General features: G+C 37.9%; 1 protein-coding gene across 9 annotated transcripts in view; it reads right to left on the bottom strand.

The window, feature by feature from the left end:
• The window catches only part of CASK (calcium/calmodulin dependent serine protein kinase), a 202,038-nt gene that overhangs the window by 38,887 nt on the left and 146,950 nt on the right, over positions 1-16,201 (bottom strand). For all 9 annotated transcript variants that reach the window (XM_088530692.1, XM_088530685.1, XM_088530687.1 and 6 more), the window contains 2 exons: positions 1,468-1,545; positions 299-379 (listed from right to left, as the gene is read on the bottom strand). In XM_088530692.1, the coding sequence (XP_088386818.1) occupies positions 299-379; positions 1,468-1,545 (159 nt within the window). The remainder of the gene's footprint in view (positions 1-298; positions 380-1,467; positions 1,546-16,201) is intronic.

Raw genomic sequence — 16,201 nt, 5'->3', positions numbered from 1 at the left:
TTTTAAACAAAAGAAAGGAAAATAGAGCAAAAGAACCTAAACATACACATCTATCTGATCTGATGATCTTGCCCTTTGGACATACATCCCTAAAAAACTGTTGTCAGCCTTGTAACTGCTACATGCTATGCAACTGCTAGCAAATATATTGATCTCATGGTAATTGCAGCTATTTTTTGAGTTAGGAGACTAGAAATATTTATGAAGAAGTATTCTATTTGTATAAAGTTTCATCATTTGTAGGTTTTAGGGATAACTTATTTTTTAATAGTGATGAATGAGAGTATCATTAACTTGCCATGAAATGAGGTTGTGTTAAAATACGCTTTAGTTCCTTTGCGTCATTATTCTCTGGGTAACATGAAATTTCTTCCAATACCTGCAAAGCAAGCAGAAAAAAAAATCAGTAACTTTCCTTTAAATAAAGTTATTAAACAAACAAATGGAAACCCTCACTGGTTGATCAAAATTCCACCCTTCAATATAAATAAAATATAAATAAAATATAAATAACTTACTAAATGTTTAAAAGTAAAATTAAAAATACGCATAAAATAGCCTCTGCAAACTAAATTGGACCATCTACAGGTCATGTTTTTAACATCTGCTGCACCACTTCCAAGCTCCAGATTTTATAAAGTCTGGGCCATATTTCAGTTTACTACTGGGGAAAGAAGGAGGGAGTAAATGTGGTAACTCATTTCCCTCCAACATGATATTTTCCCTTGCACTTCAAACATGCAACTATTTGGGCAGTGAAAGCAAAGCTTCTGCTTCTGGAAGCACCTCTCAGGATATACAGCTAGGAAATTTTGTATAATAGAACTCTGGGACTTTTACCAGTGTGACTCCAGTTATTATATACTGTTTTACAGTCTTCTTGTTCACTTTGTTATAATAGCACCGTAAACAAAATTTTCAAATGACATCATCCTGAACAACAGTATTATTTTTATTGATGCTATATAATGCACCCGTTTATTACTTTCCCTGCATTTGTCAGGTTTAAGAATTAAGAAATTCTGGAGTACACTTTACTGCACCTCTAGATTAACTTTTCCTAGGACTATTATTGATATCCCTATTTTTTCAACTGTAAAAGCTGATATCTAGAAAAACACTATATATGTAGTTTAGGAAGAAGTAATACAAACATCAAACTTCTGCTGCAGGGGATTATATTAAATACAAAAGACACTGTATTTGCTCAACAGGAATATTCCTTTTAATACTTCTATTGTCATGTCAAAGGTTAAATGATGAAACTATATAATCCTTGCAGACATAATGGAATTCTGCAAGTTTATGCAACATGTTATGTAACTTAAGTAAACAATGTTACAAGGCAGCCCAGAGATTAATCAACATATAAAGCCGAAACACCTATCTTAAATGATATTCTAAATGATGATGAAGATGTTCCACAATAAAATTTTCCAAGTCAGAACTATATTTTAAAACGATTACCTCTTTGGCTCTCTGTACAGCATCACTTGGAGGATTCCTGATTTGCGGTGAAGATTTAGTGTTAATTTTGTCATAAAGCTGGAATAACAAGAAAACAAATTGTTGAAATCACATGCTTCGCATTGTTATGACAAACCCTAACAAAAGTTTGTCTGTGTAACCATGAATAAGGTGAATTGGCCTTATAGTCATTTGATGGGACAAAATGCATTCTACATACACTAAGATTGAACAGCTGGTTGATGTCAAGGTGGAGTATAGAGCTGAGAAATAAATCACACTCAACTTAAATAAAGGGGAGGACAGCTTACACGTTTAGAAATAGTTAAATTGTTTGTTTTTCTCTGTGGTCAGAGAAAAGAGATAAGCCTCCCCAGAGGGTAACTGCAGCCATTTAAATCTCCTGCTGCTTTGAACAACCCCTCTGCTAAAAGCATCTCTCTATATTCCTTGATTGAATGTGGCTAAATGAAATACATGATTTTTTATGTTATCAAATCCACTAGTGGTGCTCACAGCTCATTCATTACTACTGAAGTCATTGCTGGAATCAAAAAAGAAGTTGATTTTTCTTCACGGTCTATTCTACTGCTACTATCTCACAGTGGCAGACATGAGATGATAACAGTAACTTCAGGAGCCAGGACTATGGCGTAATGTAAACACACATGAACTTGGTATTTGATGCATAAAAGAACTCCAGCACACCTTTCCATTTTATTATTGTAGTTTTTATTAATGCAATTTTTAAGTAAACCCAGAAACACAGCCTGCATTAGTACTCCATAGTACTTTCCTTATGTGTTAATATACTGTTTCAATAGTACTTTCATATTTTTCTGCAACATTGAAAAAAGGAAGCGTACTTCTGAAGGATTTTTCGTTTGGTATATATTCATATAACCAAAAGGATGATTCACTAATATCATCTTGTATTTTTCATTCCTAACTTGAGCAATCAGTGTTAAATCTGGATAGATTTTTTAGCAGTAATTAAGTTATTTGAAAAAAAAAGCAAAACTAAAAAGTAACAAAAAACAAACAAAAAAACAAAAAGTCCCACTGACTCTATCAGTAATTAGTCTTTACTGTTTAGAGATGATGGTAAGAAGCTTTCAGCCAGAACAAACCAGGAGCTGGCAAGACAGAACAAATTTGTACTATGCATTAGCACAACAGGAACTGTGTTGTGAAGCACTCGTGTCTTCTTTACAGTCTTCTAAAAAAATACTGTTTTGCAACATTCTTCAAGTAGTTTTATGCTTAAACTATGGTTATGGCAGAAGCAGATACTTTTAAGCTTATGCATACATGGTTGGAATTTACAACCTAACAGTCCAACCCTGGAAGCATCTGAATTAATAGTGTTTCATGCATACACAGCCACAAGAACTTTGTTTCCTTGAATATAAATGGAACTCCTCCCTCTTCCTCCTGAAACTTCTTTACATGTACATTTTGCAAAACGTGCACAAAAACTCGAATGGAACTTGTCTGCACACTACATAGGTTCAAGTAAACATTAATGCCAACTACATCCAGGCTTCATACATACTGTGCTACAGAACACATTTCTATGTGCAGCTAGCTAGAAGCTTTGTTCACGTAAGAAAGCCTTTTTCCAACATGCGGTATTTCAGTAGTCCTGTAAACCTGAGGTCACTAACAGCAGGCAAAATCCACATGTACCCTGCTGAAGGGCTTTCTTTTGCTGGACTGCTTTGGTTGAAGTAATAGTAACTAATCCCTGCCCCTTCTCCCAACAGCCTAACTCCAACAATGTCACTCAGCAAAAAGCATAAACATGGCAATTAAAAATCTATAATAATTAAGAAATTATGAAACCTAACCTACGTAAGTCATGAACAATTTGGGACATTAGATTGTTTTTGAAAATATAACATAAAGTGATTGTATGCAGGATATATGGGATGCGGCATTCTTAAAATTTTAAGTCACTTAAACTATTTTTGCAGAGTACTTCATTTTTCTTTTACTGCATAGTTCAAAACTTTGAAAAAGAGGCCTATTTATTTCAGTATCAATTTTAAAATAATCTTTCCCTGGCCCCTATTTTTCCCATCAGTTTTGACTTGGATAATTCCCACTTCTCCACCAATTGCCAAGCATTTTTTGTAATAGAATTTATCTTTCCCCAAAGGACTTTTAACTATGTACTGCAGCCTGGTGTCCTATTTTTGTTCTACAGGAATACAGTGTCTAGTATATAGACACCATGATCCATAGCTACAATTCTCAGCTGTAATAAGAATGAGATAAAAGACTGTTTTAATACTGTGTTAACATTATATTGAAAAGACTATTAAAATTATATGTACATATATGTGTATAAACATATACTATACATACATATATATGAATGATTGGGCACACAAAAACAAGCATTGCCAAATATAAACAATTTCATAAACATTGTTCTATATTAAAAAAACACACAGCATAAAGCATCTTAAATTACAAAGACCCTTTTCTTTCAGAGACTAGAGCATAGGATAACAAAACACTCATGCACATGCTATCAATCCTGGAAATCACAACTGAAATTAACACAGAATTCTTGTAAATACAACCTCAAACCCTCAAATTCCTTACATAAAATGCAATTTCTGCTTAAAACTCTTGATAAAGTTTCAAAAAAGTAAAGTTTAATTGCTTTCTGAAGCTATTTATACTTTTGCTTTCCACCTCTAGCTGATCATCTCACTTTCTTCCCTCCATTTTTTCTGATATCAAAAAATAGACCAAATGAACAGAATAGTACTGCTCCTTAAAATGACAAGTGTTTTTTAAATCGTCTATGCTACAACACAAACGTTCAGAGAGTACCCACAACAAGCCAAGTAGCTGAACAGCTCACTATCAGTTGAGCAGCTTTCTTTGTAGAAGTTGAGACTTTTTACCTTCTGCCTGTATAAAGGGAGCGTGTTTCTTTTGATATTTAAAAGCAGACTACGCAAAAGCCTATTCCACGATCAGGTAGGCGAGACAAAACAAACTTTTCTCCTCTGACTAGTTTTTCAGATGGGCACAAACTCCTTCTTAACTGTTTCCTGTAACAGGAGTCAGAACATTGCCTGAATGCAATCCCCTTTTCATGTCACAGACATTTAGATCCTTAAAAAGTGGCTCACTTTTAGCCTTGCTGCCTGTTCTCGTCTTGAATGCAATCAACGTTAAATTACGCAGTAAAATCAGTCACTGCTTTCTCTGCCAGAAGCTGAGCGTTTCTATGATGTGAAGGAAAAACTTTTTTTTTTAAAAAAAAAAAACTCAAAACAAGAGCTACTGAACTGCCAGAGCATAAATAAACATGATCTATCAACACAACTACACACCGGCAGGAGTTAGTTATAATTCAGACAGGCATATACAGGGCTGCCAACCTCAGATATTAAATCACCAAATTCAAATATCTAGAAATAATTATTAAAAATGCATGTCCCCATATATTTGACTTTCTGTGCAATACAATTTGCAACTCCATCATATTAGACTTTTTTTAAAAAATCGTTTTCAGGTTCTGTACCCACCTAAAACTCTCTAGCAGAGGTGCTGCCTCCATTTCCATTTACAATGCAACAACATTTACTAAAAAACAGGCTTCTTAATCTTTGTTACCTTTCACAAATCCTTAGAGTGACACTCCATTGACTGCAAAAGCTTCCCGGGTTGAAAGCTGAAAGAAACCTGTGACTTAGAGAATGAAGCTATACTCATCAGCAGAAACTCTAAAAATTAAGAGTCAGCTAGGTAACTGATAAAACTTTGCTCTCCCACTTTAGTTTCACAATCTCTTTTTTCCATGCAAAATACTCTAACCTTCAATGCCTGCCTGTTTCCTTGTGGTTCTGCCTCCCACGGAAATGCTTTTCTGAAGGTAACGGCTCCTAGATACGACACACTGGACAGCGAAGGTCACAGTCAGTTGGGGCTTTATCTTTAACTTGTGTTTAAAGACAGTTTGTTCTTCTAAGTTCTCTGCTTCTCACTGTTGAGGATTGTGCTTGAAGATAGCTTTTAGCATCAGACAGCTGCCACTCATTTCGCGGTATAATTTATGGTGCTTATTATTGTCTCATCCCGGATGGAAGCCACAACCATATTTAAGGCTTTGCAGGTTACAGTCCTCCACCTTTTTGACACAAATTCTGTCTGAACAGACAAATGCTAACTCACAGCGCAGAACTGAGAGCAGCTCATTGCTCCAGGCACTCACACTTTTGGTAACCAAAATCATTCATTAGATGTCTATCATATCATAATCATGTCATTAGATGTCACTCGATATCTTTCTATGCTCAGGCAAAACAAATTATCTATATTGTAAAAAGTATACTCCAGTAGCAAATAGAATCCTGCAATTTCATTTTATTCATTATTGTTCATGTAATGGAACTGAGACATACATATCCTTTTACTTGTTTTAAAGGAACTTCCATTTGCAAAAAATTTGAAACAAATTGCAGTTGGCCTACGAGTCACTTGTATTCTCACATGTTTTTAATTTATCATGTTTAGAAGAGAACCACACTTGTTGCTACCTGTCTTGGAAGTCTCATCCTGTGTGGATGAGCAGGGAGCTTGTGGCAATTCTCAAGCAGAAGGCAGAGGTATACAGAATGTGGAAAAAAGGACAGGTCCCCTGGGAAAATACAGGAACGTAGTCAGGAAACGCAGAGATGCAACAAGGAAAGCTAAGGCATGTTTGGAACGCAATCTGGCAAGGGACGTTAAAAATAACAAACAAAAAATTTTTCAAATACATTAACAGCAAAAGGAAAATCAGGGAAAACGTGGGTCCGCTGGCGGACGGGATGGGCACCTTGGTCACAAATAACACAGAAAAAGCAGAGCTGCTGAATGCCTTCTTTGCTTCGGTGTTTACCAAGGGCAGCCCTTTAGAGCCCCAGGCCCTAGGGACAAGAGAAGAAGCTGGTGGAGAGGAAGACTTGCCCTGGGTAGAGGAAGATTGGGTCAGAGAGCACCTAAGGAAACTCGATACCCACAAATCCATGGGCCCTGATGGGATGCACCCCAGAGTGCTGCGGGAGCTGGCAGAGGTCATATCTAAGCCGCTCTCCATCATCTTTGAAAGATCCTGGAGAACGGGGGAGGTGCCGGAAGACTGGAAGAAGGCCAATGTCACGCCAGTCTTCAGAAAAGGCAAGAAGGAGGACCCAGGCAACTACAGGCCAGTCAGCCTCACCTCCGTCCCCGGAAAAGTGATGGAACGGCTCATACTGGCCATTGTCTCCAAGCACATGGAGGACAAAAAGGTGCTCAAGAGTAGTCAGCATGGATTCACCAAGGTGAAATCATGCTTGACTAACCTGATAGCCTTCTATGATGAAATGACCGGCTGGATAGATGAGGGGAGAGCGGTGGATGTCGTCTATCTCGACTTCACCAAGGCTTTTGACACCGTCCCTCACAATATCCTCCTGGGCAACCTCCAGAAGTATGGGATAGATGAGTGCACAGTGAGGTGGATTAGGAACTGGGTGGATGGCAGGGCCCAGAGGGTGGTGATCAGCGGTGCAGAGTCTAGTTGGAGGCCTGTAGCTAGCGGGGTCCCCCAGGGGTCAGTCCTTGGTCCAGTCCTGTTCAATTTATTCATCAATGACCTGGATGAAGGCACAGAGTGCTCCCTCAGCAAGTTTGCTGATGACATGAAACTGGGAGGAGTAGCTGATACCCCAGAGGGCTGCGCTGCCATTCAGAGGGACCTGGACAGACTGGACAACTGGGCGGTGAAAAACCTCATGCAATTCAACAAGGCCAAGTGCAAGGTTCTGCACCTGGGGAGAAATAACCCCAGACACCAGTACAGGCTGGGGACTGACCTTCTGGAGAGCAGCTCTGCAGAGAAAGACCTGGGTGTCATGGTGGACAACAAGTTGACCATGAGGCAGCAGTGTGCCCTCGTGGCCAAGAAGGCCAATGGGATCCTGGGCTGCATTAAGAAGAGCGTCTCCAGCAGGTCGAGGGAGGGGATCCTGCCCCTCTACTCAGCCCTTGTGAGGCCACATCTGGAGTATTGTGTTCAGTTCTGGGCTCCACAGTACAAGAGGGATGTGGAGCTGCTGGAGAGAGTCCAGAGCAGGGCCACAAGGATGATCAGGGGCCTGGAACATCTGCCCTATGAGGAGAGGCTGAGGGAGCTGGGCCTGTTCAGCCTGGAGAAGAGAAGGCTGAGAGGGGACCTGATCAGTGTCTATAAGTACCTCAAGGGAGGGAGTGCAGAGGACGGTGCTGGTCTCTTTTCAGTGGTGGCCACTGATAGGACTAGAGGAAATGGCCGGAAACTGAAGCACCAAAAATTCCATAGGAACTTAAGGAAAAAATTCTTAACAGTGAGGGTGACAGAGCACTGGAACAGGCTGCCCAGAGAGGTTGTGGAGTCTCCTTCTCTGGAGATCTTCCAAACCCACTTGGACACAGTCCTGTGCCATGTGCTCTAGGTGACCCTGCGTGTGCAGGGGGGTTGGAGTAGATGATCTCTAGAAGTCCCTTCCAACCCTAAGCATTCTATGATTCTATGATTCTAAGTTAACATTAAAATGGCTTTTGCTTATCCCTTTTCTAAAGCAGCTGTTAGGAAAAAATGGCACCATACAAACTCAATCAGCTCTTCGAGGGAACCATCCCATATCTGGGCTTTTTCACTTGCTTTGTTTTATATCAATAACTCAACCACTTAGGTGAGGGAGGAGGAAGAACAACTCAAGCAAACTAAGCCAAAATCTTTTTCTCCTGAATTTGACTTCATTCCCACTGCACACAACTGGCAAACTTTGTCTTCTGTGGAAAAGTGTGACAGATTTGGTCTACCTACACAAAAGCTGAAATCCTGACTGTGCAAACTTGACATAATGACGAGGCTAAATGCCAGCTGGAAACTGTATAATAAATGTTAGCAGGTTGACTGCATTTCTCAAGTACAGAAAATATTTCGAACTTATCAGTAGATAATACCTTACTGCTTGGAGGAGGAGGAAATATATTAACTGATCTATTTAAAGAGGTGCTAGAATAGAATCCTTGATCCTTCAGCGGGCCAAACGTTGACAACAACCACTGCCTGCCAGATGTGGTCCTACTGAGTTGCCAGAAGAGCATCTCAGTAAGTCCAGACCATGAATATTCTTTTCTATCGAGGATGAATATAGCCTAAAAGGCAGAGGATGACAGGTATCGTAACAGTCTGATTAAGGTGGAATTCTGAAATTATCACAGACTTCCTTTTAAAGGGAAAAATATCTACTAACCCCTAAAAAGTGCAGAGTGAAATGTATATATATGCAGTGCCCTCTATAACCTGCTCAAGGGTTAAAAAGGAATACAGAAAGAAACCCTCCTCATTGCATTCACACAGTCTATCTTTTGGTAGCACTTTGATAACATGAGCAGTTAGAAGGAAAGCATATGGCCCTTTGCCAGTGTTGGCAATAGGCAAAGATGTCAAATGGCATTACATTACCAACCAGCATTTTATCAGCTAAACCTTATATTGAAATCAAATTTTGTATTAATACCACCTGCATATCTAACTCCCTCAAATTTCTTGATATGTGGTGTAGGAGGTAGTAAGGTAGTAAACTTGCTTACAGAGTTTTTACTTCCATACTTCATGCAGTTACAAGATTTTAAGTACTGAAAGGGTCTTTTTTCCTAACAAAATCTAAAGTATTTTGCCCAGGAAAAACTATAGAATATAGTTTGTTTATGTGAATATTTTTGGTTGAATGAACAATGGAGCAGATGCCATTGTCAAAGGATCTAAAAATGATTAAAAAATTAAAGGAATCCAAACAGATATTTTAATTTTCGATTTTCGACTTTTTTTCTTTCATGAACCTTTTCCTGTTCTTTTCCCATCAGCCTCTTCCTTATCCAATTTGTCATTCTCTCCAAGTTATATTGCCTTTATTATCAGTATTTAAATATATGTCCTTCATTTTGTGTTCTTTATCCACCAACCCAGTGACCAAGTCAGCTTTCATTTCTGCTTATACAGAGCACAGAAGACGACCCTTCTGTGGGGTCTATAACAACTTAGAAGTATAACTGGACAAGTCAGTCAAAATAACGATCCAAAAGCTTTTTCAGCCCTAGCTTCTGTTTAGGTCTGGAAAAGTCTCCATACTGTTTCTATGGAGGAGTTCCAAAATCAGTACTGACACACCTGGATGAACCCAGCTACTAAAACAATACAGAAAGATAACCAACACCATAGTAAGCTATTCAATCATGCCATACTGCACCACATGGGCCTTTCTTCCCCTTTGACAATTTACAGACATAAAGTTTAATAGGTTTCTTTTTTGTACTGTTTACGCTGTAAATTCAGCAGGAGCACACCACAGTATCCATTTTGACAGTATTTAAAATGGGAGGAGTAAGAGAGGAGCTAACTGTGATTGTTGCTCTTAGACTCAACCATAGTGAAGATTTGAGACAAACAGAGAATACAAGAATGACTCTAGCTGATAAGGCACAGACAAGGAAGTATAACAGATCCCAAAAGAACGTATTTCTGAAGCTCTTCAAAATACTGGACTAAAGAGGCTGCAACATGGAGCTGTGTGCTAAAACCTGCTTCCAGGAAATCCAAGGAAACTCTAAAACAGAGATATGGAGCACTTAAGTCTTTGCATTTTCCTAAGCACGTAAATGGTGGGATATCTGCTGCATTTAAACTATTTGATCAAAACAAAAACTGTATCTTTAAATTCTGTCAACAGTCCTGCAGTAGAACTACAGCAGGCATAACCAGGGATATTGCACAAAATTCCACCTGAAGCCAATGTGTTCCATCACATCCATCAGCCATGGCATGTTGCTCTTTACTGTCTTCATAGAAGAGCTTTTTTTTTTTTTTTCTTTGTTTCCCTTTGACCTATCTTTTAGGCTGATATATAGATATGTGTTAGCTGTTAATAGTAGCTTCAAAGACGCACACTTACCCTGGCTAACCACATGATCGGGTGCCAAGATGTCCAGTAAGCTTTCAAATTTGAGAGGTAAAAGAGTTGAGAAAAGGACCGACATCATCTGAGTAGTCTCTCAGTATATTTCACCGTGTGTTTTATCATGAAGATAAACTTAAGAGATGCAATAAGTTGGGACCCTAACCCTAGTTAAATTTTGAGAAAAATTCAACTTAACACTCATATAAAAATAATTTATGTTATGTGATTCTATTGACTGTGAAAGCAGCAATTCTCAAAAATAGACAGCAGAAGTTGAAAGATATACCAGACAGCACATGCATGCAGCTTGCCAAAGAGGAATACGGTGCAATTTAACAAAATTCTAAATTGTATATGGTACATATGGGCAAACACACATTCTTTAGAAGTGGAAAGTGTGGTAACAAAACCTTGGCTAAGTAATCTTAACTAAATAGTGCCAAACCACTAAAATATTTAGTTTTGAGGAGACTAAGGGGTTTTCTTATCTCCTCTAAGGAGGTGGAAGCACTTCAATTCCTGCTGCCCTGAGCTTACTGCAGACATCCATCCCTCTGCAACACCAGGTATTTTCTGCATGCCACCTAATCCCTTTCTGTTTCAGGCGCTTCTTGCCACCAATCCCTCCAGCCATTTTTTATGTCAACTCCATTCCTATTCCTTATCTCAGTGATTTCTTGGTTTCCACTGCCAGTGTTTTAACTTCTGTTTAAGAGGTGAAAGAACTGAAATTAGGATGAGGCAACAGTACTGCTATGCACAAAGCAGTACCAGGACAGTTGGCATAGTAGCTCAACACAATCAAAACAATGATGACATTGGTCCAAATTATGGTCCAAATTTAAAAAAGAAAACACTCACCCTCATTCTGGGATGTACCAGAAGTAGTATTTTGAAAGACATGGGTGATAATTATGATGCTTTCAGAATTCAGAAGTATTAAATGATGCCCTTTCTACATTATGTCTAGGTTTTAAGAGTTATCCATTAAGATAAATATCAACAATCTTGAGAGATCCAAGTGAAGAGCAGTTAAGTATAGAGAAATTTACAAAATATGATTATAAGAATTATCCAAAAGAGCTAGCTTTTTCTCACGTAACAATAAGAAAAAAAAGACCCTGAATGTGTGAAAAAGTATTCACATTTTGCAAAAATATCAATGATCAGTAGCTCTTTATGTTTACTAATAACAAAACAATAAGAAAATTGCTTAAAATGCAGCAAAGAGCTAGAGGTGCTGGAGAAAACTGTATAATTAAAAAGTCAATTAAACATTGATACGGGCTACAGTGAGAAGGGAATTTTGTTTACTGTAATTTTTAATAACATAGGAGCAAAATATGAGTGGAGGTCCCTTCCATTCTTTTTCTGTGAATTTATGTGTTATCATGTTACACGTTCCAAAAGCACTGGATCCTGATAGCCAAAAAATGAGAATATTAACTCTAAATCATTTTTTTTCTTGATTTTGAGACTTACACCACAATTTAACCAGGTACTTTAACATATTTGCAACATCAAGGCCCCAAACAATCCCAATACTTCAGTAAAGCTACATAGTCACTTAATTATATTACTGAATTAATAATCTGAATTAAAGTGATTTTAGGAACAAAAAACAAGGTACACCACTTCCTTAAGACGCCGCCCAGCAGTTAATCAGATAAAGGTAAACCTAAGAAAAAACAAAATAAAACAAAACAGGGAAGGGTATAAAAGAGCTTAGTTTACATGGAACATGCCTGATATCCCTGCACAGGAAGCCTGTTGTCCCTCCCTCCTGCCCGGCTTCCCTTCCCCAGATATGACCTACTGCCTTAACTGCAGACTTAGGCTAAGCTAAATAGACTTCAACCCCTCTTTTGTCAGTTGAACTCAACTCTTCAAGGCTCGATCATCACCTTGACCAAAAGGATGTCAAGAACCACCAGCCTCATTCCAGACGTGAGCCAAATAAAATTGGCTGAAGCCACAATGATGATGGAGGGTCTGCAAAGGGCACAGCTTCTCGCCGCTTACGTGACAAGGAACACATCTTGTGCTAGGACGTGGGAGTTGCAAACACTTTTTGTTTCTCCCTACTCAGGTAAACGCTACCTAATGACATAATGAAAATGAAAATGCACTGCAGTGAGCTCTGCAGTATCCGGATAAGTCAACCTGTACCAGGCAACTACTTGAGTAATTGGAAGCAGGATGCAGAGAGGCCTGACTGACTTCAAAGACGAGAGCGTATTCTACTAGGATGTTACTATACTGCCTTTGGGTATTTTAATGTAAACTGTGTGTAGACTGAAATTTCATTCTGGAGGAAACTCCCAACCCCAACAAACCAGAAATGTTGTTTAATATTTGTGAACTCTATCTCAGGCACTGCAGCATCTGTTTTTGTCAAATATGTAAGCTCCTGCAGAAAAAAAAAAGGTTGTGTGAGAATCTCAAGTCTTATTAGAATAAAACCAGGGGGTCCTCATAATTACTAAAAAAAAGTATTGAAGTAGAACTTTTATTAGAAAAAAAAAAAGTGTATAAAGTCCAATATGAAAATTATCCTCCATACCTTAAAAATGATATCAGTGAAGTTAACTATATGTCTCACAAGTGCCAAGAACACAAATTTATGGTTCTCTGTCAGATCGGGATCCCAATACTGCAAAATACACTGAAATAGAGTTCTTTGTTTCTATATGCTAAAAATGTCTTGGCTTTTACAGTAACATTCACACAGACACACACCCACTCACAGTGATACTACTGACAAAGGATAACATAAGCCCAAGTGGAACAGACTAAAAAGTGCTATTCTCGTTGAAAATACGTATTTTATTAAACTGAATTTCACTTGGTGATTCACTGTGTCAGTACTATGCTTGTGAATATTCAGAATGACAAAACATAAGTTAGGAAAAGAAACAGATTAAAGACAACAACAACAACAAACTATTACAGAGCCATATAACTTAACCCAGAAATCCACATTCTTGAAAGGTGGTGGATACATACATTTCTCAAAAAAGAATATAAATCAAAAAGATACTAATATTAGCTCTCAATTTTATCACTTTTGTGTTTAACCAACTCTGTCTTAAGGCAGTATTACAGTAGATACTAAATAAAGGCTGAATCAAAAATTGCTCGTACTCTGAAGTCTACATATATGCAAAATCTATATACACTTTTAAGACAGAGAAACTGGGAGAATAAGGAAACAATTAGACGATGCTGACTAGCACAGTGGTCTATACCAGTTTCCCAGGAGAACAGGAAGTAAAATTCAAAGACTTAAGTGAAGTTGAAAATGGAAGGTATTTCAGAGAACTGTATGAAACGACACAGAAGACATTACCCTAGAGTAGTCCCTGCTTTTTAGTTTCCTTTCAGATATGGCCCTTTTCAGATCAGTTACCTTTTAGAGAAAAAGCATACTGTGGTGGTGACGATGATGATGCTCCAGTCCACCTGCTGCAGGGGATCTCCAGGCAGCTCTCTCTAAGGTTTGCTCATTGCTCCCTCTATCCTACTTGGGCAAGGAGCTTCACTGCAGAGCGAGGGACGGTCCCTCCCACTCCTCGGGGCTGAGCGCGCTGCCTCTGCTGGGCTGGGATAAAAGCCAGATTCGCTTCCCCAAATAGCAAGGTGCTTTCTTGCCAGCAGAGTTCCCTCTTAATTTTCTTTAAACAAATATTTTTCACTTGCTTTTGTCTTAAAAATGTATCATTTAAAGAATAATTAAAAATAGGAAAACAAGGTGATTAAAGAATGAGACAGGTTTATTTTGCATAAATGTAACTTTCTGGAGAGGTTAGGAAGACATCTAGCACGCGTTCACTTTCTCATCATAACTGCAAAAGAAGTGCGTTCACGCTTCACTAAAACCTGCTCCATTTATTAGTTTTAGAGAAGTTAATCAGTATTCAAGAGAGTAAGGGCAAGTGTTATCCAACAAACTAGAACCACACTGTAATCTTTACAGAAAAAAAAAGAGCAACCATTCTTATTCAGATCAAAACACAAAAATCAAGACAAATGTTAAAGCTTTTTATAGACCTTTTTTGTTGTTCTTTTCTGTGTCATACGGCAAATTAAAACATTTTCAAGTATAGAATTACAGTATGAATCATTGCTGGACACTGCTGAACAACTGATGCTTTTGTAAAAGGCATTGTGATTAACCCTGCCAACATCTAACATGGACAGAGTAAACAGAACAAAACAAAACAAATACAATAAAAAGTTTTAGCCAACCATGTCTAAGAAATTGAACTATGGCTCCAAGAACATTCTTCTTAGCAAAGGAGAAAATATATTTCCTTAAAAGTCTGGATTTTGGGACTGAATTTGCTTGGATGACTGAGTTTAAAATAAATATTAAGGGAATTCCAAAGTTTGTCTGTATGCATGTTCCTTTGAAATGTTATCATTGGCCACGATGGATTACAGCCATAGATACAACATTCTCTTCAAAAATCAATACGTCTTGAATATATGCACTACGAATATAAACAAATCCCTTAAAAGAAGAAGTGACTACACACACAGATATGACTATCAAATCATCCAGATTTATCAGAAGATCACAAATGATCTCATATTTGGGTTAAACTATTTGTGTGTAATGCACTGTACTAGCAAAAGGTAAAATAATTTTTTTTAAAGAGTTCAAAATGCTTCTATTTCAAATATAGTTTCAGAAATAATTACACTTACCTTAAAGATTCCGGCTATGAAAATAATGTAGCAAACTTCTTAAACTAACAGCCAAAACATATCTGCCTAGAGAACTATCTGACCCAGGACAGACACAGACAAAGTTTGCAGCATAGAGGCCCCAGTCACACAAAAGCCGATATTGTTCTCCTGCTGAGCGAAAATTTCCCTTGTAAATTGAATGACATCTGCATTCAGAATCACTCACAGAAACCCTCCCCAAAGAGGTGACTAAACTACTTGACTCAACAAGAGAAAGATTTCCCTTGTTTCCCTCAATGTAGGCAGCTGTGTCCTACAGCTGCTTCTGTTTTTACTTTTTAGCAAACCTGGCTTCCTTTGATGTATCGATAGAGATGACGCACAACTTTTAAGATCTTCCCTGCTAAGTACAGCCTTGAAGCTTGATACACTTTTCAAAACAAACAAACTAAAATCTTCTGTCATGACACAGAAAACAATCAAACACCAATGCCTCCAAAACCAGTCATTTCATTTATTCTGTATCAGTATTGCTGACAGAAGACAGCAATGCCTTCCAGGATTTCTTTCTTGAAAGTCAGTAAGAAAAATGGCAATCAAAGCACTTGATAAGGTCTCTAACAATCTATTAGTGGTAACAATATTTTTTTTTCAAAATATAAATCTAATTCTGCCTTTCCATTAAATTACTTATATCCCTCACTTAATTTTATTATGTTGCTTATAATCTAAATTGGATACCAAAATGGAACAGTCTATAAAGTTTTATATGGGAACAAATGAGAGAGACACAAATATGAGACACAGGCAGAAGCATCCTGCAAGATTCACCAGATTTTGATGACATTTCTGAAATGTGACATGCTTGTTGTGTCAACATTTCTGAAATGTTGATAAAATTGACTGTTCTCCAACCCAAATATACTTTTTTTTTTTCCTCTACAAGAAACATAAACTATTAAACAATATATTGCTTCTACGTATTGAGTATTTCTAAATGTTCTTAGAGGGCCCTTTTCTTTACTCTCCCTGGTAAACGATTTTTTTTT

This window comes from Tinamus guttatus, unplaced genomic scaffold (genome assembly GCF_059628265.1).
Source record: "Tinamus guttatus ecotype Peru unplaced genomic scaffold, ASM5962826v1 Tinamus_guttatus_pri_ptg000384l, whole genome shotgun sequence".
In the NCBI taxonomy this organism is placed as follows: Eukaryota; Metazoa; Chordata; class Aves; order Tinamiformes; family Tinamidae; genus Tinamus; species Tinamus guttatus.
Note: the sequence above shows the minus strand (reverse complement) of the source record. Positions and strands in the feature narration are given on the sequence as shown.